Source organism: Pseudophryne corroboree, chromosome 7 (genome assembly GCF_028390025.1).
Source record: "Pseudophryne corroboree isolate aPseCor3 chromosome 7, aPseCor3.hap2, whole genome shotgun sequence".
NCBI classification, from domain to species: Eukaryota; Metazoa; Chordata; class Amphibia; order Anura; family Myobatrachidae; genus Pseudophryne; species Pseudophryne corroboree.
Window position 1 is genome coordinate 432078891 of NC_086450.1, and position 24371 is coordinate 432103261.

General features: G+C 45.5%; 1 protein-coding gene across 1 annotated transcript in view; it reads left to right on the top strand.

Moving 5' to 3' along the window:
• LOC134943829 (uncharacterized) overlaps positions 1–15852 on the top strand; it is an 85254-nt gene extending 69402 nt beyond the window's left edge. The window contains exons 3-5 of the mRNA XM_063932437.1: positions 13476–13544; positions 13620–13832; positions 15096–15852. Coding sequence (XP_063788507.1) covers positions 13476–13544; positions 13620–13832; positions 15096–15784 — 971 coding nt within the window. The 3' untranslated portion in view covers positions 15785–15852. The remainder of the gene's footprint in view (positions 1–13475; positions 13545–13619; positions 13833–15095) is intronic.
• The last annotated feature ends 8519 nt before the right edge of the window (positions 15853–24371 follow it).

Consider the following 24371-nt stretch of genomic DNA (forward strand, 5'->3'; position numbering starts at 1 on the left):
GAATTAAGGGCTGCATCCACAAGTCCCACATGCCTAGCGGAATCGCTCCGTGTTAGCTCCTTCTTCAATGCCTCCAGCTTCTTCTGCAAAAGCCTGATGAGGGGAATGACCTGACTCAGGCTGGCAGTGTCTGAACTGACTTCACGTGTGGCAAGTTCAAAGGGCATCAGAACCTTGCACAACGTTGAAATCATTCTCCACTGCACTTGAGACAGGTGCATTCCATCTCCTATATCGTGCTCAATTGTATAGGCTTGAATGGCCTTTTGCTGCTCCTCCAACCTCTGAAGCATATAGAGGGTTGAATTCCACCTCGTTACCACTTCTTGCTTCAGATGATGGCAGGGCAGGTTCAGTAGTTTTTGGTGGTGCTCCAGTCTTCTGTACGTGGTGCCTGTACGCCGAAAGTGTCCCGCAATTTTTCTGGCCACCGACAGCATCTCTTGCACGCCCCTGTCGTTTTTTAAAAAATTCTGCACCACCAAATTCAAGGTATGTGCAAAACATGGGACGTGCTGGAATTTGCCCATATTTAATGCACACACAATATTGCTGGCGTTGTCCGATGCCACAAATCCACAGGAGAGTCCAATTGGGGTAAGCCATTCCGCGATGATCTTCCTCAGTTGCCGTAAGAGGTTTTCAGCTGTGTGCGTATTCTGGAAAGCGGTGATACAAAGCGTAGCCTGCCTAGGAAAGAGTTGGCGTTTGCGAGATGCTGCTACTGGTGCCGCCGCTGCTGTTCTTGCGGCGGGAGTCCATACATCTACCCAGTGGGCTGTCACAGTCATATAGTCCTGACCCTGCCCTGCTCCACTTGTCCACATGTCCGTGGTTAAGTGGACATTGGGTACAACTGCATTTTTTAGGACACTGGTGAGTCTTTTTCTGACGTCCGTGTACATTCTCGGTATCGCCTGCCTAGAGAAGTGGAACCTAGATGGTATTTGGTAACGGGGGCACACTGCCTCAATAAATTGTCTAGTTCCCTGTGAACTAACGGCGGATACCGGACGCACGTCTAACACCAACATAGTTGTCAAGGACTCAGTTATCCGCTTTGCAGTAGGATGACTGCTGTGATATTTCATCTTCCTCGCAAAGGACTGTTGAACAGTCAATTGCTTACTGGAAGTAGTACAAGTGGGCTTACGACTTCCCCTCTGGGATGACCATCGACTCCCAGCGGCAACAACAGCAGCGCCAGCAGCAGTAGGCGTTACACGCAAGGATGCATCGGAGGAATCACAGGCAGGAGAGGACTCGTCAGACTTGCCAGTGACATGGCCTGCAGGACTATTGGCATTCCTGGGGAAGGAGGAAATTGACACTGAGGGAGTTGGTGGGGTGGTTTGCGTGAGCTTGGTTACAAGAGGAAGGGATTTACTGGTCAGTGGACTGCTTCCGCTGTCACCCAAAGTTTTTGAACTTGTCACTGACTTATTATGAATGCGCTGCAGGTGACGTATAAGGGAGGATGTTCCGAGGTGGTTAACGTCCTTACCCCTACTTATTACAGCTTGACAAAGGGAACACACGGCTTGACACCTGTTGTCCGCATTTCTGGTGAAATACCTCCACACCGAAGAGCTGATTTTTTTGGTATTTTCACCTGGCATGTCAACGGCCATATTCCTCCCACGGACAACAGGTGTCTCCCCGGGTGCCTGACTTAAACAAACCACCTCACCATCAGAATCCTCCTGGTCAATTTCCTCCCCAGCGCCAGCAACACCCATATCCTCCTCATCCTGGTGTACTTCAACACTGACATCTTCAATCTGACTATCAGGAACTGGACTGCGGGTGCTCCTTCCAGCACTTGCAGGGGGCATGCAAATAGTGGAAGGCGCATGCTCTTCACGTCCAGTGTTGGGAAGGTCAGGCATCGCAAACGACACAATTGGACTCTCCTTGTGGATTTGGGATTTCAAAGAACGCACAGTTCTTTGCGGTGCTTTTGCCAGCTTGAGTCTTTTCAGTTTTCTAGCGAGAGGCTGAGTGCTTCCATCCTCATGTGAAGCTGAACCACTAGCCATGAACATAGGCCAGGGCCTCAGCCGTTCCTTGCCACTCCGTGTGGTAAATGGCATATTGGCAAGTTTACGCTTCTCCTCCGACAATTTTATTTTAGGTTTTGGAGTCCTTTTTTTTCTGATATTTGGTGTTTTGGATTTGACATGCTCTGTACTATGACATTGGGCATCGGCCTTGGCAGACGACGTTGCTGGCATTTCATCGTCTCGGCCATGACTAGTGGCAGCAGCTTCAGCACGAGGTGGAAGTGGATCTTGATCTTTCCCTAATTTTGGAACCTCAACTTTTTTGTTCTCCATATTTTATAGGCAGAACTAAAAGGCACCTCAGGTAAACAATGGAGATGGATGGATTGGATACTAGTATACAATTATGGACGGACTGCCACGGTTAGGTGGTATAAAAAAACCACGGTTAGGTGGTATATATTATAATAATAATACAATTATGGATGGACGGACTGCCTGCCGACTGCCGACACAGAGGTAGCCACAGCCGTGAACTACCGCACTGTACACTGGTTGATAAAGAGATAGTAGTATACTCGTAACAACTAGTATGACACTATGACGACGGTATAAAGAAAGAAAAAAAAATACCACAGTTAGGTGGTATATATTATAATAATAATACAATTATGGATGGACGGACTGCCTGCCGACTGCCGACACAGAGGTAGCCACAGCCGTGAACTACCGCACTGTACACTGGTTGATAAAGAGATAGTAGTATACTCGTAACAACTAGTATGACACTATGACGACGGTATAAAGAATGAAAAAAAAACCACGGTTAGGTGGTATATATTATAATAATAATACAATTATGGATGGACGGACTGCCTGCCGAGTGCCGACACAGAGGTAGCCACAGCCGTGAACTACCGCACTGTACACTGGTTGATAAAGAGATAGTAGTATACTCGTAACAACTAGTATGACACTATGACGACGGTATAAAGAATGAAAAAAAAACCACGGTTAGGTGGTATATATTATAATAATAATACAATTATGGATGGACGGACTGCCTGCCGACTGCCGACACAGAGGTAGCCACAGCCGTGAACTACCGCACTGTACACTGGTTGATAAAGAGATAGTAGTATACTCGTAACAACTAGTATGACACTATGACGACGGTATAAAGAAAGAAAAAAAAATACCACAGTTAGGTGGTATATATTATAATAATAATACAATTATGGATGGACGGACTGCCTGCCGACTGCCGACACAGAGGTAGCCACAGCCGTGAACTACCGCACTGTACACTGGTTGATAAAGAGATAGTAGTATACTCGTAACAACTAGTATGACACTATGACGACGGTATAAAGAATGAAAAAAAAACCACGGTTAGGTGGTATATATTATAATAATAATACAATTATGGATGGACGGACTGCCTGCCGACTGCCGACACAGAGGTAGCCACAGCCGTGAACTACCGCACTGTACACTGGTTGATAAAGAGATAGTAGTATACTCGTAACAACTAGTATGACACTATGACGACGGTATAAAGAAAGAAAAAAAAATACCACAGTTAGGTGGTATATATTATAATAATAATACAATTATGGATGGACGGACTGCCTGCCGACTGCCGACACAGAGGTAGCCACAGCCGTGAACTACCGCACTGTACACTGGTTGATAAAGAGATAGTAGTATACTCGTAACAACTAGTATGACACTATGACGACGGTATAAAGAATGAAAAAAAAACCACGGTTAGGTGGTATATATTATAATAATAATACAATTATGGATGGACGGACTGCCTGCCGACTGCCGACACAGAGGTAGCCACAGCCGTGAACTACCGCACTGTACACTGGTTGATAAAGAGATAGTAGTATACTCGTAACAACTAGTATGACACTATGACGACGGTATAAAGAATGAAAAAAAAACCACGGTTAGGTGGTATATATTATAATAATAATACAATTATGGATGGACGGACTGCCTGCCGACTGCCGACACAGAGGTAGCCACAGCCGTGAACTACCGCACTGTACACTGGTTGATAAAGAGATAGTAGTATACTCGTAACAACTAGTATGACACTATGACGGTATAAAGAATGAAAAAAAAACCACGGTTAGGTGGTATATATTATAATAATAATACAATTATGGATGGACGGACTGCCTGCCGACTGCCGACACAGAGGTAGCCACAGCCGTGAACTACCGCACTGTACACTGGTTGATAAAGAGATAGTAGTATACTCGTAACAACTAGTATGACACTATGACGACGGTATAAAGAAAGAAAAAAAAATACCACGGTTAGGTGGTATATATTGTAATACAATTATGGATGGACGGACTGCCTGCCGAGTTCCGACTGCCGACACAGAGGTAGCCACAGCCGTGAACTACCGCACTGTACTGTGTCTGCTGCTAATATAGACTGGTTGATAAAGAGATAGTATACAATACATACAACAATATACTACTATACTGGTGGTCAGGCACTGGTCACCACTAGTCACACTGGCAGTGGCACTCCTGCAGCAAAAGTGTGCACTGTTTAATTTTAAATTAATATAATATTATGTACTCCTGGGGGCTCCTGCTATAACAACCTGCAGTGCTCCCCAGTCTCCCCCACAATTATTATAAGCTTTGCCTTTTATACATTGATGTGCAGCACACTGGGCTGAGCTGAGTGCACACAGACTGAGTCACACTGTGTGACTGGCTGCTGCTGTGTATCGTTTTTTTTCAGGCAGAGAACGGATATAGCAGAGAACGGATATATTATATTAAAATAAATAAAAGTTAACTAACAACAACTGCACTGGTCACTGTGGTAAACTCTCTGTCTGACTCTGCACAATCTCTCTCTCTCTTCTAATCTAATTTCTAATGGAGAGGACGCCAGCCACGTCCTCTCCCTATCAATCTCAATGCACGTGTGAAAATGGCGGCGACGCGCGGCTCCTTATATAGAATCCGAGTCTCGCGAGAATCCGACAGCGTCATGATGACGTTCGGGCGCGCTCGGGTTAACCGAGCAAGGCGGGAGGATCCGAGTCTGCTCGGACCCGTAAAAAAAACATGAAGTTCGTGCGGGTTCGGTTTCAGAGAAACCGAACCCGCTCATCTCTACTTCCAACTGAAATAATATCTGATCAGGGAGTACAGTTTGTGGCAAAATTCTGCTCCAAAACTAGCACAGTTATTTCTCTGTGAAATCTTCAGATTACATGGACTTCCAACTGAAATAATATCTGATCGGGGAGTACAGTTTGTGGCAAAATTCTGGAGAGCCCTGTGTTCTGCGCTGCAAGTCAAACTTACATTTTCCATGGCCTATCATCCTCAAACAAATGGTCAGACAGAGAGGGTAAACCAAGAGCTTGAGACCTTCCTAAGACTCTATATTTCTTCCTCACAGGATGACTGGGTAGATTTGTTGCCTTGGGTGGAGTTTGCTCATAATTTTCCTTACTATACGTCCACAGACACCACTCCTTTCTTTGCAGTTTATGGTCAACATCCCAGAGTTCCGGATTTTCAAGATTTACCCATCATAGATGTGCCCGCAGCTTCTTCAGTTTTTCAACAGTTTTCTCAGATTTGGAAAAAGATTCACTTATCTCTCAAGAAAGTATCTCATCAGTATAAAGTCTTTGTTGACCGAAAAAGATGAGCAGTTCCTAGTTTAAAGCCAGGTGATAAAGTCTGGCTGTCTACCCGAAACCTCCGTCTTAGAGTCCCTTCAATGAAGTTTGCTCCACGATTCATTGGTCCATTTCCAGTAGAGCGTGCCATCAATCCAGTGATTTATAAATTGAAATTACCTTCCTATTTGAAAGTTCCCAACTCATTTCATATTTCTCTCCTTAGACCAGTGGTTCCCAAACTGTGTGCCCAGGCACCCTGGGGTGCCTCAGGACACTAGCAGGGGTGCCTTGGATTGGTGGTCCAGGACCAATTCAAACTATTTTTGGTCAAAGTAATAGAGAAAACCAGTGCTGGTGGCTGCCAATCATAAAATATGAAGACAAACAGAAGCAAATATTGTCCCGCAACGCACTAAAGAAACTAAGGATGACACATAAACATAATTTACTTACTGTTTCTAAAATTCTCAAAGAAACTTTTGGCCTAGGGTGCCGTGAAAAAATTCTGGTACTCTAGGGCACCATGATTAAAAAAAGTTTGGGAACCACTGCCTTAGACCATTGATTCTTAACCGTTTCCAGAAAGTTCTACCAGAGGCTCCAAAGGTTCAGACTCATCGGGGTGTGGAATACGAAGTGGAGAAGATCCTGGACTCTCGGTATCGCTATGGTCGTCTACAATACCTGATTGACTGGTCCGGATATGGTCCTGAGGAGAGGAGTTGGATTAACGCCACTTATGTTCATGCTCCACGGTTAGTTCAAGCTTTCCACCTACTCTTCCCTTTCAAGCTTCGGGGGTGTTCAGTGCCCACCCATAAAGGAGGGGGTACTGTCAGAAATCGGCGTTCAGCAGCATCTCACTTACCAGTGTGCTGGTGTGCAGGCCTCCGGAGGTCACGGCCCCAGTCGCGATTGCATGAATGCACTGTCCGCGAGCGTCATGTTCTGTGTCGCTAAGTACCCCTGAACCGCATCCAGTGTGTGCCCTGCTGTGTGGCGGCGTCTGTCCAGCATGGTCACCGCCATGACACCTGCACTCAGCTGATCTGGCCATCCAATCCTGCAAGGTGTTTGCACACAGAGCCCAGCAACCAAACACCGCAGAGCAAGGGGTATAAGTTCCAGTCCGTGGCTCAGTCTCATTGCCTCGGACAACGAGTCACATTCACTGTGCAAGTTCTCCTGGTTCCTGTGTTCCTGTTTCCAGTGGTTTCCTTGTTGTCATTCCGTTACATCATCGTCAGTCTTCAGTTTTCCAGTCTGCTACGAACTCCAGCCACACTCTGCCACAACAACTTGCAGTAAGAGACTTTCTCCAGGTGTTTTTTCATTACTCAGCCTGTGCACCTAATTACCAGCATTCAATACTGTGCATTGCATTCAGCACTTAACAACTTGCTGTGTTAGAGCCGTCTCCTGCTTGGGCCTTGCTTGGCTTTAAGAACGTGTGCTTCTACAGAGACTGTGTGCATTTATTACTATTAATCATATACTGGAGTTTTGTTTGCTTCATCTGGTTTCATTATTTCCACTACCGTTTATTTCAAGCTCCAAGTTCATCTTTATTACTCATTTGTTATCAGTGACTTTTTGAATATTCATTTCATCGGATTAAGTTATCATTCATTATTCTTGTCATCAGTTATACCAGTTACCATTCATACTTCATCTCTGTTGTTACCGACTTCCAAGTCCATCATCAATTGTTTCCATTCATCTGTTTACCAGTTTGTTCAGTTGCTGGGTTACCCCTGTGTGATAATAAATACCAAGTGCACATGCGCAGGACTTTTCTTCAGCCTCCTCGTTTTCATCTATCACACCTACACTGACCCACTAGTGCCCCCTCCGGAGACAGAGAAAACTACAGACCTGACAGGTTACAAGTTGTGAGGCATATGGATCTGAACTCTATATAGCAGTGCTTGGAGATCGCCTTTCTGTTTAGTATCCTGACTGGGCGCCTGTGGGCGGGGGGGGGGGGGGGGGGGAGGGGAGACATTGATCGGTGGCAAGTTTGAGTGGGGGTGGGTGCAGTGACCTGACCCCACTGGCTGCGGGAACAGCGGGAGACACATGGGGGAAGGGGGTAGGGAAATGCTACTGAAGTGGGTACAGAGAAACACAGTGGTCTCTGGACTGTCAGAGACCGTTTCCGAGGCCCTGCCCACTGCCCAATCACATTGACAGGGCACGTGCCTGTCAAAGCGGCACTGCTATTAGGTGCTGCTACTGCTGCTTTTTTTAATGGGCTTTCACAGTCCAATGCACCGGCACGGGAATCCCGACCGCTGGAATACCGGCATCGGAGCGAGCGCAAAAGAGCCCCTTGCAGGCTCGCTGCGGGCACGGTGGAGCACTATGCCACACAATTTATTCTCCCTCCAGAGGTGTCGTGGACACCCCAAGAGGGAGAATAGTTGTCGGTATACGGCTGTCGGGATCTCGGAGCCGGTATGCTGAGCGTCGGGATCCCGACAGCCGGGATATGGCGTGCCTCCCTATGACAGAGTATCACCCCACCACCAACCACAACCACCTTCCCCTGTTTAGGAATGAATACCTTTTAAACTCTCTTTACGTTTATACTTGTAATAAAGGAACAAAGAGAGACTACTAAGTACTAGCACAATCTCTATAAAAGAAATCTGTATTAATACTTTATGATATTCTACTTATAACCAAAAGCTAAGAGAGGGTTTTATTGCTAATGATTTCCACCAGGAAATGAATGACCAAGTTTTGTATTTATTAATATTCAATCAGCCGAGAGAGTCCAATAAATTGGACCCTTATAGTGGTCAACACATAAATTTTTCAGCCTGCATTAATAATTTGAGAAGGATCACCACTACCTAACAAGAATTTATACATTAAAATACATTAAAAGTAATATGAACTTGGCCTGAAACTCTCATATCATCTCCTTGTACAGATATGCTAAGAGACCGCTTGAGATTGTTTAGCATCTGGATAAACAGGGAGATGTACTAAGCAGTGAAAAGTGTGAAAACTGAAAAGTAGTGAACCAGTGGAGAAGTTGCCCATCAATCAGCTGCTCTGTATAATTTTACAGTATGCAAATTATAAATGTTAGTTTAATGCTGATTGGTTGCCATGGGCAACTTCTCCACTAGCCCACTTCTCCGCTCTCATCACTGCTCAGTACATGCCCCCCAAAGTATCATATACCTCCCAACTGTCCTGATTTCATCAGGATAGTCCTGCTATTCGGACATTGGGGGTCATGCCGAGTTGATCGTAGCTGTGCTAAGTTTAGCACAGCTACGATCCTTAACCCAGACATGCGGGGGGATGCCCAGCACAGGGCTAGTCCGCCCCGCATGTCAGTGCCCCCCCCCCCCCCCCGCACAAATACAAAAGCATCACACAGAGGCTATGTCTTTGTATTTGAGGAGTTACTCGTCGCTCCCACTTGTCGCAGCGGCTGCGTGACACCCGCCTCGGCCCGCCCTTCGAACGGTCCGGCCACGCCTGCGTTGGCCGGACCGGTCCCCCTAAATGGCGGCTAAACGCCGCCGCTCAGCCCCCTCCCGCCTAGCGACCGCCTCTGCTCAGGGGCGATCGCTAGGCAACGATGACTGCCATGCGCCGGCGCATGCGCAGTTCCGACCCGATTGCACGGCTGCGAAGAAGTGCAGCGTGCGATCGGGTTGGAATTACCCCCATTGTCCCGCCTGCGGGCCACAGTATCATGAATTACACATGAATGTTCCAGGTTAAAGGGATAAGGGGGGTCATTCCGAGTTGTTCGCTCGCTAGCTGCTTTTAGCAGCTTTGCACACGCTAAGCCGCCGCCTACTGGGAGTGAATCTTAGCTTATCAAAATTGCGAACGAAAGATTAGCAGAATTGCGAATAGACACTTCTTAGCAGTTTCTGAGTAGCTTGAGACTTACTCGGCATCTGCGATCAGTTCAGTCAGTTTCGTTCCTGGTTTGACGTCACAAACACACCCAGCGTTCGCCCAGACACTCCTCCGTTTCTCCAGCCACTCCCGCGTTTTTTTCCAGAAACGGTAGCGTTTTTTCGCACACACCCATAACACGGCCAGTTTCCGCCCAGAAACACCCACTTCCTGTCAATCACATTACGATCACCAGAACGAAGAAAAAACCTCGTAATGCCGTGAGTAAAATACCAATCTTCATAGCAAATTTACATGGCGCAGTCGCACTGCAGACATTGCGCATGTTGCGAAAAAAAAATAACGAGCGAACAACTCGGAATGACCCCCAATATGGTCAGCCCAGGGAAGGGCATTTGGGAGAGCCTGTGATCACCGCTGCTCTGCTCTGCAAAGCAGCCGGTGATCACTGATTAGATGCTGTGCGCAGATGAGCCAGAGGGCTCTGCACCGGAGACTGGAGGGGGGGGGGGGGGGGGGCAGATATAACATTTGCAGAGAGAGTTAGATTTGGGTGGGTTATTCTGTTTCTGTGCAGGGTAAATACTGGCTGCTTTATTTTTACACTGCAATTTAGTTTGCAGATTGAACTCACCACACCCAAATCTCTCTCTCTCTGCACATGTTATATCTGCTCCCCCCTGCAGTGCACATGGGCCCTCATTCCGAGTTGGTCGGTCGCAAGGCGATTTTAGCAGAGTTGCTCACGCTAAGCCGCCGCCTACTGGGAGTGAATCTTAGCTTCTTAAAATTGCGACCGATGTATTCGCAATATTGCGATTACTAACTACTTAGCAGTTTCAGAGTAGCTCCAGACTTACTCTGCCTGTGCGATCAGTTCAGTGCTTGTCGTTCCTGGTTGACGTCACAAACACACCCAGCGTTCGCCCAGGCACTCCCACCGTTTCCCCGGCCACTCCTGCGTTTTTTCCGGAAACGGTAGCGTTTTCAGCCACACGCCCCTGAAACGCCGTGTTTCCGCCCAGTAACACCCATTTCCTGTCAATCACATTACGATCGCCGGAGCGAAGAAAAAGCCGTGAGTAAAAATACTTTCTTCATAGTAAAGTTACTTGGCGCAGTCGCAGTGCGAACTTTGCGCATGCGTACTAAGCGGATTTTCACTGCGATGCGATGAAAAAGAACGAGCGAACAACTCGGAATGAGGGCCATGGTTTTGCCCAACTGCTAAAAAATTTCCTGCTGCGATCAACTTGGAATTACCCCCTTAGTCGCTAAACTTTGTCATTCCAATTAATTAGGCTCTTAGTTGAGACATTTATAATAGGACCCAAATGAACTGACCTAGTTCTTTAGTAAGGGAGTGCTTATTTGTTAGGAATGCTAATACTCCACAATATATTAATGTAAGTAGAGATGACCTGACTCGGATCTTAGCTATCCGAGCCCACCCAAACTTCCGGGATCCGAGGATTCCAAACCAGTCGCTCGTATTCTTGTATTTTTTATGACCTTTTGTCTCCTCCTAAGCTGCTGTATAACAGTATAGTTATGGTATATTTTGCATAGACCAACATTTTTATTGGTTATTTCTTCAACACATTATTAATGTAATTAATTAATTAATCAATCAATTAATGATTCTTGTATTTTTTGGGGGGGCCTTATGCCTCCTCCTGAGCTGCTGATCTATTTTGCAATGACAACATTTTTTTATCAGTTATTTCTCCAACACATTACTAATTTAATCAATCAATCAATCAATCAATCAATCAATCAATCAATCATTCCTGCATTTTATGGACTTTTTGCCCCCTGCAGAACAGCCTCACACATGTTAATTTTACTAAATAAAACGATCGATCGTTCTTGTATTCTTTTATGGCCTTTTCACTCCTGATTTGCTGCAAAACAGAAGGTTGATACAGTCCATGGGGTATATTTACTAAAATTCGTATTTTTCAGAATGAGATTAAAGTTTAAACACGAATTACATCGAATGTGTGAATTTGCAACTTTTTGAATTTATTACGCCTCATTTACTATGCTGTCGTGTTTTGATTATTTCCATTTTTCGATGTCATTCGTGTTTTTCCAAGGTAGAATGCGGCTGATTTTGTGGATTTGCGGCCGTGTTCTCTGTTTTTTTCCCGACTGCGTCATTTTTCGGTTACGGCAGTGTTTTTCCGTTCCCGGCCACGTTTTTTTTCTAAGTTTCGTTTTTGTCACTCGTCCGTGATTGGTTTGATTCGTGATGGAGGAGTGTCTGTGCTCATTACTATAAAACCGCCCCAAACCGTCCGCACCTCGTGGGTTTAGCTAGTGGAGAGGTGAGAGGAAGGTGTGTTTGGAGTTGGTGAGTTGATAGGAGTTTTTGGCGGTTTTGAGGAGGTTCTTTGCGATTGTTGAGTGCTGTACTGTGTGTGTAAGTAGTCTTGTCATACTTGTTGTGTAGTTATTTAAAAGTCTGTCTAGTTTTTTGTCTTTGTTTTTTTTTAACGTTTATTGTCATTGTTTGTGAGTGAGTGTGTGTGTGTGTGTGTGTGTGTGTGTGTGTGTGTGTTTGGTGTGTGGTGTGTAGTGGTAGTGGAGGAGTGTGTTTACTGTTTTTTTCTCTCAGTGTTATTTGTTGTTTGTCCTGAATATGTCCCAGTCAGAGGTGAGTGTGGTGGAGGAGGTGAGTGAGAGGGAGGAGGTGAGTGAGGTGGAGGAGGTGAGTGAGAGGGAGGAGGTGAGTGAGGTGGAGGAGGTTAGTGAGGAGGAGGGGGAGGTTGCTGCTGTGGCCTTGACTGATAATGACAGTGATGGTGCTGTGGCTCCGCAGCCACGCACCACTACAAAGACGGGCCGCAATGTCAAATTCAGCTACACAGAGAATATGGCATTGGTGCGGGAGCTGATGAGGCATCATCGACAGCTGTTTAGCCATGATGCTGCAAAGGTTTCTTCACGCAGGAAGAGTGTTCTGTGGGGGAAGGTCGTTGCGGCAGTTAATAGTGAGGGTGTGGTGAGGAGGACCGAGGACACGTGTCGTAAGCGATTCTACGACATCAAGCGCCGTGTCAAGGCTAAGATGTCTAAGGAGGCTAAATCAGCCCGCCAAACAGGGGGTGGACACCCCTTCCGAGCGTCATATCGGGATTGGTAGGAGCCTGTGCGTACTCTTATTCCGCCAGAAGTGGTTGGTGCGACTCATGTCCGGGATTTGGATCGCCCAAGGCAGGATGGTGAGTTTAACATTTTTGTTTATTTATAATTACAACATCTGTGCTTTGTCCTTAGTTGTCTGAAATGTCTTCTAGCTAATTGTGATTGTAAGTTGGTTCATTCTTCTAATGTGTTGGTGATGTAGTTTTAATCACAAATAGTTATGTTTTTATCCTTTGTATTGTCAATTTAGCAGGTGGCCTTGGGCTTTTTCTGGATTTTTAATACAAAAGAAAATTGTTGTTGGTGTCTTTAAATGAAGTGTGAGTCATGTGTTTTGCCAATTTTTTTTTTTTTACATTTCTGGGTTGTCCTTTGTGTGGTTGATGTGATTTTTCATGCATATTTGAATTTTATGCTTACAATTTTGCACATATACCCTGTATTTGGGGGTAGTGTTTGGTTGTTAGCAGCAAAAAAATGTGAAATACAGAGCAATATTCTGGTTGTGTTAAGCTACCACGGTTGGGTTTTAAGTAGTATAATATTGTTATTTCTGCACCTTTGTGTATGGATTGGTTGGTGTAATTGTTTCATAATTTAACTATACACACCCAATGAAGTCAGGAAGAAAAGCATAAGCATAGTTTGGTTCACTTCTCATCAGGTTCCTCATATGTTTACATCACAATAAGGATTTTGCATAAACATATAAACATAATAGTATGTTCATTAGTACATTCTTCATATTTCTACAGTACGAAAGAGAGGCAGCACAGCCAGGCCACAACCCACACTGCCAAGAGATGCAGATGCTGGCGATGCAGGTAAGAATGTAGTCTATACACATATTCGGAAAACACATAGAAAAGCAGAATGTTAATGTTTATCTTATCACATAGGTCCTTCTTCATCAAACACCCCTCCACTAAGACGACCATCACAGGGCTCGGATAATCTCCATAAGATACCTACCAAGAGACGCCGGCTTGAGGCTGAATCTCCAGCAGCATCCTCACCACCACAGCGGCGCATCTCTACAGTGTCGCCCCTTCCACCACAAGCCATTTTGGCCAGTCCACAAAGCGAGGATCCACAATCCCCTCAGCTGTCTGGTGAGTAAACATAACAATTGATTGTAAATAAGTTTAAAAACGTTGGGGTAGATGTATTAACGTGGAGAAGGCATAAGGAAGTGATAAACCAGTGATATGTGCAAGGTGATAAAGGCAGCAGCCAAACAGATCCTAACTGTTAATTTACATATTGGAGCTGTTTGGCTTGTGCCTTTATCACCTTGCACATATCACTGGTTTTTCACTTCCTTATGCCTTCTCCAGGTTAATACATCTGCCCCACTGTTTGTGCACAGCCAAAAAAAATGTGTTACAAATAAACAGTCATCCTTGTAATAATCACCAACAGCAAGCACATGGGGGTAACGTTAGTTTTTTTAAAAATTTTCAGATGTGATGTTGGCCATAGCAACCAATTTTTTTTTTTTTTGCTCGAAACAGCTACATAAATGTTAAGTCTAATCCAATTGTTTTGCATGCCCAACATCACCAGTTCTAAACATAGGCCACCTTAAGACATTTTCAACCATATTATTAATTTTCAATTATTTGCACTATATTTGTTAAAGTTTTGGGCAGACCACTGACTGCCTTGAACAATGTATGAGTGTATTGCTCAACACATTTATTGTATTGTGTGTGTTTTACAAAAGGAAGCTTCATACACAATATGTAAATGTAGTAATTTGTATTTGTTAGAGTTAGTAACATAGTAACATAGTATCTAAGGTTGAAAAAAGACAATTGTCCATCGAGTTCAACCTATTTGTGGTCTCCTATGCAGGATTATTTTGTATAAAATTTTGACTGAAGTTGATGACTGCCGTTACGTTTTACCCCTTTTTTTTTAAATAATAACCATAGTGCGTGACTATGCCCCGTCACCCTGGATATCCTTATCCATTAGGAATTTATCTAACCCATTCTTAAAGGTGTTGACTGAGTTGGCCATTACAACTCCCTCAGGCAGGGAATTCCAAACATGTATCGTCCTTACCGTAAAAAACCCTTTACGTCGTATTGTGCGGAATCTCCTCTCCTCTAACCTGAGCGAGTGTCTTCGTGTTAGCACATTAATTATGGCTCAGAGTACAACAATTCCCAGAAACATTTTTCAACTGAGTAGGGAACGTTAGAAGCCACATATTTCTACAAAAAGGTGAGCTACATTGTTAAGTTTAGGCCACAATCTATTTATCATTTCCAACATGAATATTAAGAAGTAATGCATGTTGACGTAAACCTATAAAAAGACCAATGCAAAATATTTACTAAATAGTGGCTGTCTTCAACCCCATACAGAACCACCCATCATGCCCGAGGATGCCCAGCAGGAAACTGACTTGCAGGATTCGTACACACTACACCTGCAAGCGATAGATCCAAACCAGCCAACCACGCCGCAGGACATAACCCAACCACCCCAAACATCCCACATCCCCCAATTGAGCCCAACAACACCCCAGCCACAACTGGCCCCAGAGTTTTGGAGCAGTTGGGCCACACAACAGGCGCAACACTATGCCTGTCTGAACACCCACACCCAATACCTTGCCAGTCTGCCCCATCATCTGCCTAGACTCAGTCGGAACTCAGGCAGACTGATAGTTCAAGTTGGCAGAATTGCAAATTCAATGGAGCAGATGAGGGCAGATAACAGCCAAATGCAAGCCAATCTGCAACGCATCATGGATGAGCAACAGCGGCAGAAACAAGCCCTCATACAAATTATCCAACACAACCAACTGATAAACGAAAACCTCTCCCGAATTATTGCCAACAACACTGCCGCTAATACACAACTCACTGCAAGCCTAAACAACCTGAGCCAAAGCCTTAATGTGTTGGCATCCCACCAACTAAGCTCAAGCTCGGGAACAACCACACCAAGCCAGACCCCAGTTACCTCCCCAGTTAGACGCTCCAGCAGAACCAGGACCAACGGACCATCCCAATCCTCTGCACCCAGCACACACAAAAAAAAGAAATGATGAAGGCTGCAGCAACAAGTACAATATTACTTTAAAAAATAATGTTTTGGTAATTGATTCACTAAAAATGCCTGTGTTTAAGGTAATAAATTAATCACACGCAATATGTGTATTGTTTCATTTGCTAATGAGTGACAGTGTAAGTTATACATTTTATTGCCTAACTGTAAACAACATGAGAAATAACAAACAATAACGCAACACAAACAGAATTCACACCTATAAAACATTTTATAATAGTGGTTAGGCAAGGTTATTTATGACTAATTAATACTTATCGTTAAAATAACGCAGAATCACTTCTTGTCTTACCTGCCTCCCTACATCTGTACTCACACTGTCGCCAGATGTTTCTAACTCACCTACTTGCTGAATGTTTTCTTCATCAACAACATGTGGCAGATGTTGCCGCAAACACATGTTATGAAGAAAACAGCAGCAGAACACAATCCTAGTCACCTTTGAGGGACTATACAACAAAAGCCCTGCAGACTTATCCAGACACCGAAACCTAGATTTCAGAACCCTAAAACATCTTTCTATCACATTCCGCGTGGACTTATGTGCATTATTATAATTGTGTTCAGCAGGAGAATCAGGTTGGGACAATGGAGTAAGGAGCCAAGAGTAGCAGCCATAACCACCATCACCTGAAAGACAGATATAGGCAACATTAGGACATGTGGTTTATGGGAAATAACATAAAAAAATGAGGAGGTTGAAGTTACCACACATACACACAACACACTTGGAACATACCCAGCAGCCAGCCATCAGGCATTTGTCCGGCCTCAAACTTATCAAAGAGGGATGACTGACTGAGGATGAAGGAGTCATGGCAGCCGCCAGGGTAACCCGCAACAACACTCATAATTTTTAGATTTGCATCACAAACCACCTGGACATTAGTGGATTGGCCCAGATGTCTATTGGTATAAATATATTGCCTGCCCCTAGGTGGTCTCAGCTCAACGTGTGTGCAATCTATGGCACCCAGCACATTGGGCATGCCAGCAAGCTCATAGAAAGCTACCCTGACTGCATGCCACTGCGATTCCTGGGTAAGGAAGCAGATAGAGGCATCTATGTGGGGATCCAAGACATCCAAAACCTGAGTGGACATTACAAAATATAAGGTGAGTGTCATGACCTGTTACCAATACAATACTGTTTTATATTACATAACAGAAGCACCACTTAGACATAGACATGTATGTATGTTTTAACTCACCTGAATTAAATATTTTGAAAAGGTGGGCTGTGAGATACCAATTACATCGCCAGTCACAGCCTGGAAGCTGCCAGTAGCCATAAAGTGCAACACAGCCAGGAGTTTGTGCAGGCCTGAGACAGAGCGAGAGCGTGCTGTCTCAGGGTCTAGGTCCAGTTTGACAAGGTCATACAGACGGAAAATGTTGTTTCTATTTAGCCGGAACATCTGTATGACCAGGTCATCGGCCAATGCATTCAAGTTTAAACGCCCCCTAAAAAAACGAGGCCTGCGCAGCCTCCGCGGCACCTGTACAACCTGCTGACCATGTTCAGTTTCCTGGCCCTGGTTTATTGTAGCCTCATGGAGCAGTCTCAGGTATCCCCCAGCAAACAAGAAATCAGTACTACACACGGCAGCAGCCATTTCAGAGTGAGTGTTGTTAAAAATGTGCTAGGGTCCCTTTTAAAGGCCAAAAAATTCAGGTGAGAGTAATGTATAATTGGAAACACATGTAATCACGCTTCTCAAAAGCAGGTCTACTTTTTTTTAGCCTTTTTTACGATTTGTATTTTTTCAAGGCCGCAAATGCATTTTCACAGTAGAGATTTCAAATACGAATGCATAGTAAATGACCGAGTTCAATACCTAAACAGCGTTTGACCGATGGTGTATTCATTCGTATTTTTACTACACAGCCGTAAAAAAAATATGAATGCCCTCATCACTGCCGAGATTTGAGTTTAGTAAATTCCCGAGATGACACTTTGAACAAAAAACACCAAATCGGTCAAAATCGGTAGCTTAGTAAATATACCCCCATGTGTCAATTTTTAAAATAATCAATCAACAAATAATCAATCACTCAATCGATCATTCTTTTACCTTCCTTCCACTATATACTCCACCTCCATTTACCCGTACTGCCCTCGGCCTCTGAGCTAGTTCTTGATTAATGAAAACAATCTTGGACGTATAGTTTATTAAACTGTCATCCTGCCTACCACTGCTGTGCGGCAATGTGCAGAGTATATGAGGGCTGTATAGTCACGAAATTATATAAGGAGTCTTTGGTTTGTGATGGGTTAAAGAAGAGAACTGTTTGCTAGGTAGATTAGCTCCCCCTCGAGGGGTTTTGATTGAGTTTTAGTTTAGCCTATCAGGGTAGTTAGGGGAGGTATATATATAGGCAGTTACATCACCAGCACTTCCTTTTGAATGCCTGGAAAGAGCAGATAAGTGGTCTCCCTGTGTCTCTCTCCTGTGATCTTTTCCTCCTCACTCTCTTTCTTTTATACCCTGCATTCACTTTGGGTTTCCCTTATCTGCTTTTTTCCTTGTGCCTTATTAGTGTTCTACACCTACCATGCCACGGCCAAGGCGCTCTGCTCCCCCCCCCCCCCCCCCCCCCCGCTGGTTGGGGTGTAAGGACGTTGAGGTTTGGTTGGAAGTCACCAACTAGGCCCGACAGCAGATAGAAGCCCCTGGCAAAAAGGTTTTTGTTGGTAGCAAACAGGGTTCGGGCACATCAGCTAAGGGTAAACGTTTCGCGTGTAATGATTAAAAATGTGATAGGGGGGTGAAATGCCGTTTTTTTGCCACTCCTGCAAGATCTGCGGAGCAGGCCACCCAGCCAAGGACTGCAAGTCTGCCCCTGGCGGCCGCCTTGCTGAGCAAGGGGACCCCGCCCATGGTGCTCATTAAGGCCCCTTCCCCTATAATAGTGTCAGAGCTGTCTAAGTGACTGTCGAGTTACCCTCATCCGGTTGAGGCTGGGTTTTTGTTAGACGGTTTCTGTTATGGTTTCAAGTTGCCCATTCCCGACTCAGTCTTGGTGGTGTCTCTCAGGAATTTGAAGTCTGCTCTGGATTCGCTGCAGGTGGTAAGGCGGAAGGTGGACGCGGAAGTGGAATTGGGTTGGATATGCGGCCCTTTACCTTTTCTACCTTTGCCCGACTTGTGCATCTCCCCTCTGGGGGTCATGCCCAAGAAGGTGCCAGGCAAGTTCCGTTTGATCCAGCATCTGTTTTACCCGCGGGGCGGATCCGTTAATGACGCGATTCCTGATGAGTTCTGTAGGGTGCATTATCATCTCTTCGACGAAACTCTTGAGCTGGTTCAGGGATTTGGTGCGTGCACCTTGCTGGCTAAGCTTGACATCGAGTCGGCTTTCCGGTTCCTCCCTTTACACCCTGATTCCTTTCGGTTTATGGGTTTCCGGCTAGATGGGGCCTATTACATTGACAAGTGCCTGCCCATGGGGTGTTGCATTTCTTGTGCCTATTTTGAGAAATTTAGTAGTTTTTTTACACTGGTGAGTCCAATAGAGTACGGGTCACGCCGGTATTGCTCACTATTTAGACGATTTTCTCTTCATAGGCCCCAGAGATAGTTCAGTTTGCAAGAGCGTATTGCTGTCTGAGGTCGGATTGTTTCAGAGTTTAGGGGTTTCTATTGCGGCAGACAAGACTGAGGGCCCTACGTGTTGCCTTTCCTATCTCGGTATTGAAGTTGACACGGCTATGGGTTGTTGTTTGATTGGGGATTGTTTGGGCAGGACCAGAGTCAGGCTCCATCAGGTTCAGTCCCTTTTAGGTTCCTTCAAATTCGCCTGTAGGGTCATACCGACGGGCAGGGTTTTTTGACGCAAGTTGGAGAGGGCCACCGCTGCTTTGAACAGGCCACACCACACCATTCGCCTGTCTCGGGAGATTAAGGACGACCTTGGGCGTCATTTTTGGAGCACTTTAACAGGGAGTTATTGTGGCCCCTTTCCCCGGTAGCCAGCCCCCACCTGCAGCTCTTTACTGATGCTATGGGTTCCTCGGGTTCTGGTGCCTTTTTCCAGGGCGAGTGGTGTGTTGCTCCTTGGCCCCAGCCTTTGGTGGCACAGGGTTTCACTGTGAATTTGCTTTTGCTCGAATTGTTCCCAATCATTGTGGCGGTCAAATTATGGTCGCCTTGAATGGCTAATCATACGATCATTTTTTGGTGCGACAATTTGGGGGTGGTTCATGTGGTAAATGATCAACGGTCCTGACCTGTTTGCGATTTAACATCAGCTTCACGGCCAGGCACGTTCCCAGTGTTGACAACGGTATTGCAGATGCTTTATCGCGTTTCAATTTCCGGAGGTTTTGGGAGTTAGCCCCGGGAGCCTTGGCTCTCGGTCTAACTTGTCTGCATTCTGTGTGGCAGATTGTAGAACAGGCCTGAAGGTGTTGGCGGTGAGATCGTTGGCATGTTCTACCTCCCGGGCCTACTCCTACTTCTCACTTAGTTTCTGGTAGGTCTGTAGAGGATTGCTTCCTCGGGTACGTGTGGGGCCGTTACAGGGCAGATCCAGGGTGGCTATGTCCAAATCCATCACTGGGATCTCCTTTCATGCTAGGCTACTAGGGACAGTTGACCCCACAAAGTCATTCATCTAGGATAAGGCGTTGAGAGGGTGGGCCAGGGAGAGCCCTTTAGTTGCTGATGCACGCAGGCCTGTTGACCTGCATTTGTTTGCAAGTTGTTGGCTGCGCTTTCTGCGGTGGCATGAAACGAGTTAGAGGCATCTCTGTTTCATGTGGCATTTTCTTTTGCTTTTTTTTGGCGCCTTCAGGATTAGCAAACTGGTGGCCATTAACAAGTTTTCCTCACTGGGCTTCTTTTTAAGAACGTGGTCTGCCAGGACGGGCTAATCATGTGTAAGATTGCCCAGTCCAAGACGGATCAGTTGGGCCGGGGCAAATGGGTGTCGCTGAAGGCTTACCCTGAGTCTGCCTTGTGCCTCGTTAGCTTAACAGAGGTTTATTTGCCCGCCAGGCCAGTGGCCAGTGTTCAAATTTTGCTGCACTCTAACTCTTTGCCTCTTACTCATTTCCAGTTCACTGCTGTTTTTAAAAGTTGTTTGAAGCATTTAGGGCTCAATGTGGCGGACTACGGAACGCATTAGTTTCGGATAGGGGTAGCTACTTGGGACCCCGACAGCGGGCTTTCCACGTTGGCTATTCAAAAAATGGGTCGTTGGAAGTCCACTGCTTATAAGTCTTATGTTCGTGTCGATAAGTTGTAATATGCGCCCGTTGGCGTTGACCCGAAAACGTAGTTTGCCTGCCCATTTTGGAACGGCTAGTGTTCCGGATCTGGGGGCGTGAAGGAATTTTTTATTTTTTTATTTCCTCCGTTAGTGGGCTAATTACAATTGACTGTCCTACAAGTCCACCGGAGGTTTTTTTGAAAGTTTTCATCTTCACTTGGGTCTGTTTTCTGCAGTTGTGTTATTTAGTTGTGTATACTTTTCTTGTCATGCATGCTAACAATTAGGTTGTTTCTTTTTCAGCTCCTAATTTTTCATCTTCCCATGTTTGGATAGTGGGCCATTCCTAAATTTTTTGGGTGGAGCGTCACCCCTAAGCTGCACGAGTCGCTGAATTTTCAGGCATTCAGAGCAGAGCTGGATTAAGAGGGGGGTCCCGGGGATAAGTACCCCGGGCCCCCTTTTTTCAAAGGGCCCCCCGTCGGCACCGCAGATCGGAACAGAGATCCGATCTGCGATATTGCCCTGCGCTCCCGGGAGCCGGCGCCACACGCAGCGACAGGGCAGCTCAGCGATAGCCGTCCCTGGCGCCTCTGGCTCCCGGCTCCCAGCGGCGGCTCCACTGCCTGTGATAGAAGGACAGCTGAGCGACGGCTCAGCTGTCCAATAGTGTGAGGAACAGCAGCCTGCGGCTCAGTCATTGGCTGGGCGCGCAGGCTGCAGGGAAGGAGGAGGGAGGAGTCGAACAGCCGCCCGTGGACTCTGTGGAGGCAGCAGCAAGCCCAGCACCCATTCTCAGCCAGCTCAGAGGACTCCTTGGCTACCTGTACCTGTACAAAAGCACATAAAAAAATGTAAGGCTGCATTACAATATGTTCTGGGTTTTTATATATATATATATATATATATATATATATATATAAAAATATGTGTGTGTGTATATATAATATATATATATATACACACACACACGCGCGTATGAATATATATGTGTGTTGTGTGTATATATATATATATATATATATATATATATGTATTATAGACATATTTATCATAGGCGTGCGCACGGGGGGGGGGGGGTGCGCACCCTCTAATGTCCAACACCCCCTCACACACGACTGTAGCTGACTCATTGCCGAGCGTGCAGTTCTATTCCTGACTGTGACTACACTGTAAGCCCGACAGCCCGCTCTCTACGGCTTCCTGCGCGCAGAGACATCCCGCTACCTACGGCCGCTCGCTACGCCCGACCACACCCGCTCTCTACACCCGCGTCCATCATCCACCCGACCCTTCCCTCTCTACACTCGCCCTCTATGCTCGGTCAGCAGGCCCGGCGACAGACATGCCGCTGCAGGGGCGGTAGAGGGTACATTTGTCAGCAGCACCTGCTACCGGAACTCACATGATTTTAATTTTAAATCTTAGGGCCCCCCTGTCTTAAGTACCCCAGGCCCCCCGAAGCCTTAATCCAGCTCTGATTCAGAGTGTTAGGTGGCTGGGAGTTAGGGGTTTACGGTGGTCTGGTTTATTGTCGTTGCTTTTTGACAAAGAGCGGTGCTGGGTTTGTCCAGACGTTGTTATAATTCACCTAGGGGGTAATGACATAGGCCAGAGGAAAGGTGTTGATTTGACACTTCAGGTCAGGGAAGATTTGTTTTGTTTACGTGCCCGGTGGCCTGATGTTTGTGTCTTATGGTCTGACATAGTTCCTAGAATGCAGCGGAGGGGTTTCATCAGCCTGATTGCCATTCACAAGGCCCGGAAGAAGGTTAATTTTGCAGTTTCTACATTTGTTAGGGCTAGCGATGATTTTGCTGTGCGGCACCCATTGCTGTTGACTGAGAATTCTTTGTAATTTAGACGGGACGGGGTCCATTTGTCTGAGGCAGGTTTGGAGGTTTTTCTTTGGACCATTTTTTCTGTTTGGACTAGTTCCAGTTTGTAGTTTTCTTGGTGCTGGATGGCCCGCTGCGGTTCTGTTGGGCCATTTATCAATGGGGTTAGAACCTGGCAGTGGTGGGAAGGCACTTTTGACCAGCGGCCACATGGGTCATAAGTGGTCTTTGAGGGGCACCTACCCTTTCCAAGGATGGCGAGTGAGTTCTGCCCGTACTGGGGGACGATTGGCATTTTCTATAGGAAATGGTCACGCTTTGCCATAGTGAGGGGTGGTGTTGCCTTCTCAATGCAGGTTATGCCTTTGGCCGGATGAGGCATTTTAGTCGCCTCATATTATAGAAGTTGGGGCATTTAAGTCGCCGCCATTATTGTTATAACATCAATTGGCTAGAGCTGGTCATCAAGCGTTTTCCTTGCCATCCCTTACCAGAAGGGTCATTCCACTTAAATAAATAAATACCTAATGACCTTTTAAACTAACACAGTTGTTGTCCATGTCTTATTTTTGTCCGTGTCTTTATTTTAGAGATAAGCTAGCTTATTTGGTTATGCAAAGGTTAATCGCAATAAATCAATAGATGCCTTATAGATGTGCTATAGCCTTTTAAACTGCTGTTTGTTTCGCTACTCTTTCGCTTAGTAACCAGCCAGCTCACTGCAGCCTTTGGCCTAAACGGGATGAAAACAATATTGTGAGCTGTGAGGTGGTCAGAGGTGACTGGAAATAGATGTTATTGAGGTTAATAATATTGTATATATTGGTAGATGCTCAATTAGCTTAGTGATATCATTCAGGTGCTCGAAAGGGAGGGGTATTTCTAAGCAAGAAAAAAAGGCATTTGTTTCCCCCAGCACACTGAATCATAACCGTAACCAGATATAAATTCCACATGATAACAGAATTCAGAGATCTTCGTTACACATATTTGCGCAAATGTGTGAATAAGCCCCAAAGCCGCATCAAGGCGTCTCTGTATATTTGGGGTCCCTAGCGCTATATCTAGGTGCAGGGTGTGGCACCCCAAAACACCAGCATAAGCCAGAAAGCCCAGCGTAGCATACCAGTGGAAAAAAAAAAAACGAAGATCTCTGAATTCTGTTATCATGTGGAATTTATATCTGGTTACGGTTATGATTCAGTGTGCTGGGGGAAACAAATGCCTTAATAATATTGTAGGAACAAAAAAATGCCCAAATTATGTGATTTTAGCTATTTGATCAATGGAAACAAAAAAATATATATACAAAACCAAAACACAAAGCTAATACAGATCTATAACCAACACACAGGGGTCGACACACATCTCTAATATGAAGGAGCGATGCCATACAATGACTGTTATGAGAAATGTGCTTTATTGCTATTTATCTGCATAGTGTTAGATGCATCCAAAACATAGTATAGGACACAGATTATTATTTTTATAATGTATTGATGCAATATTAGGTGT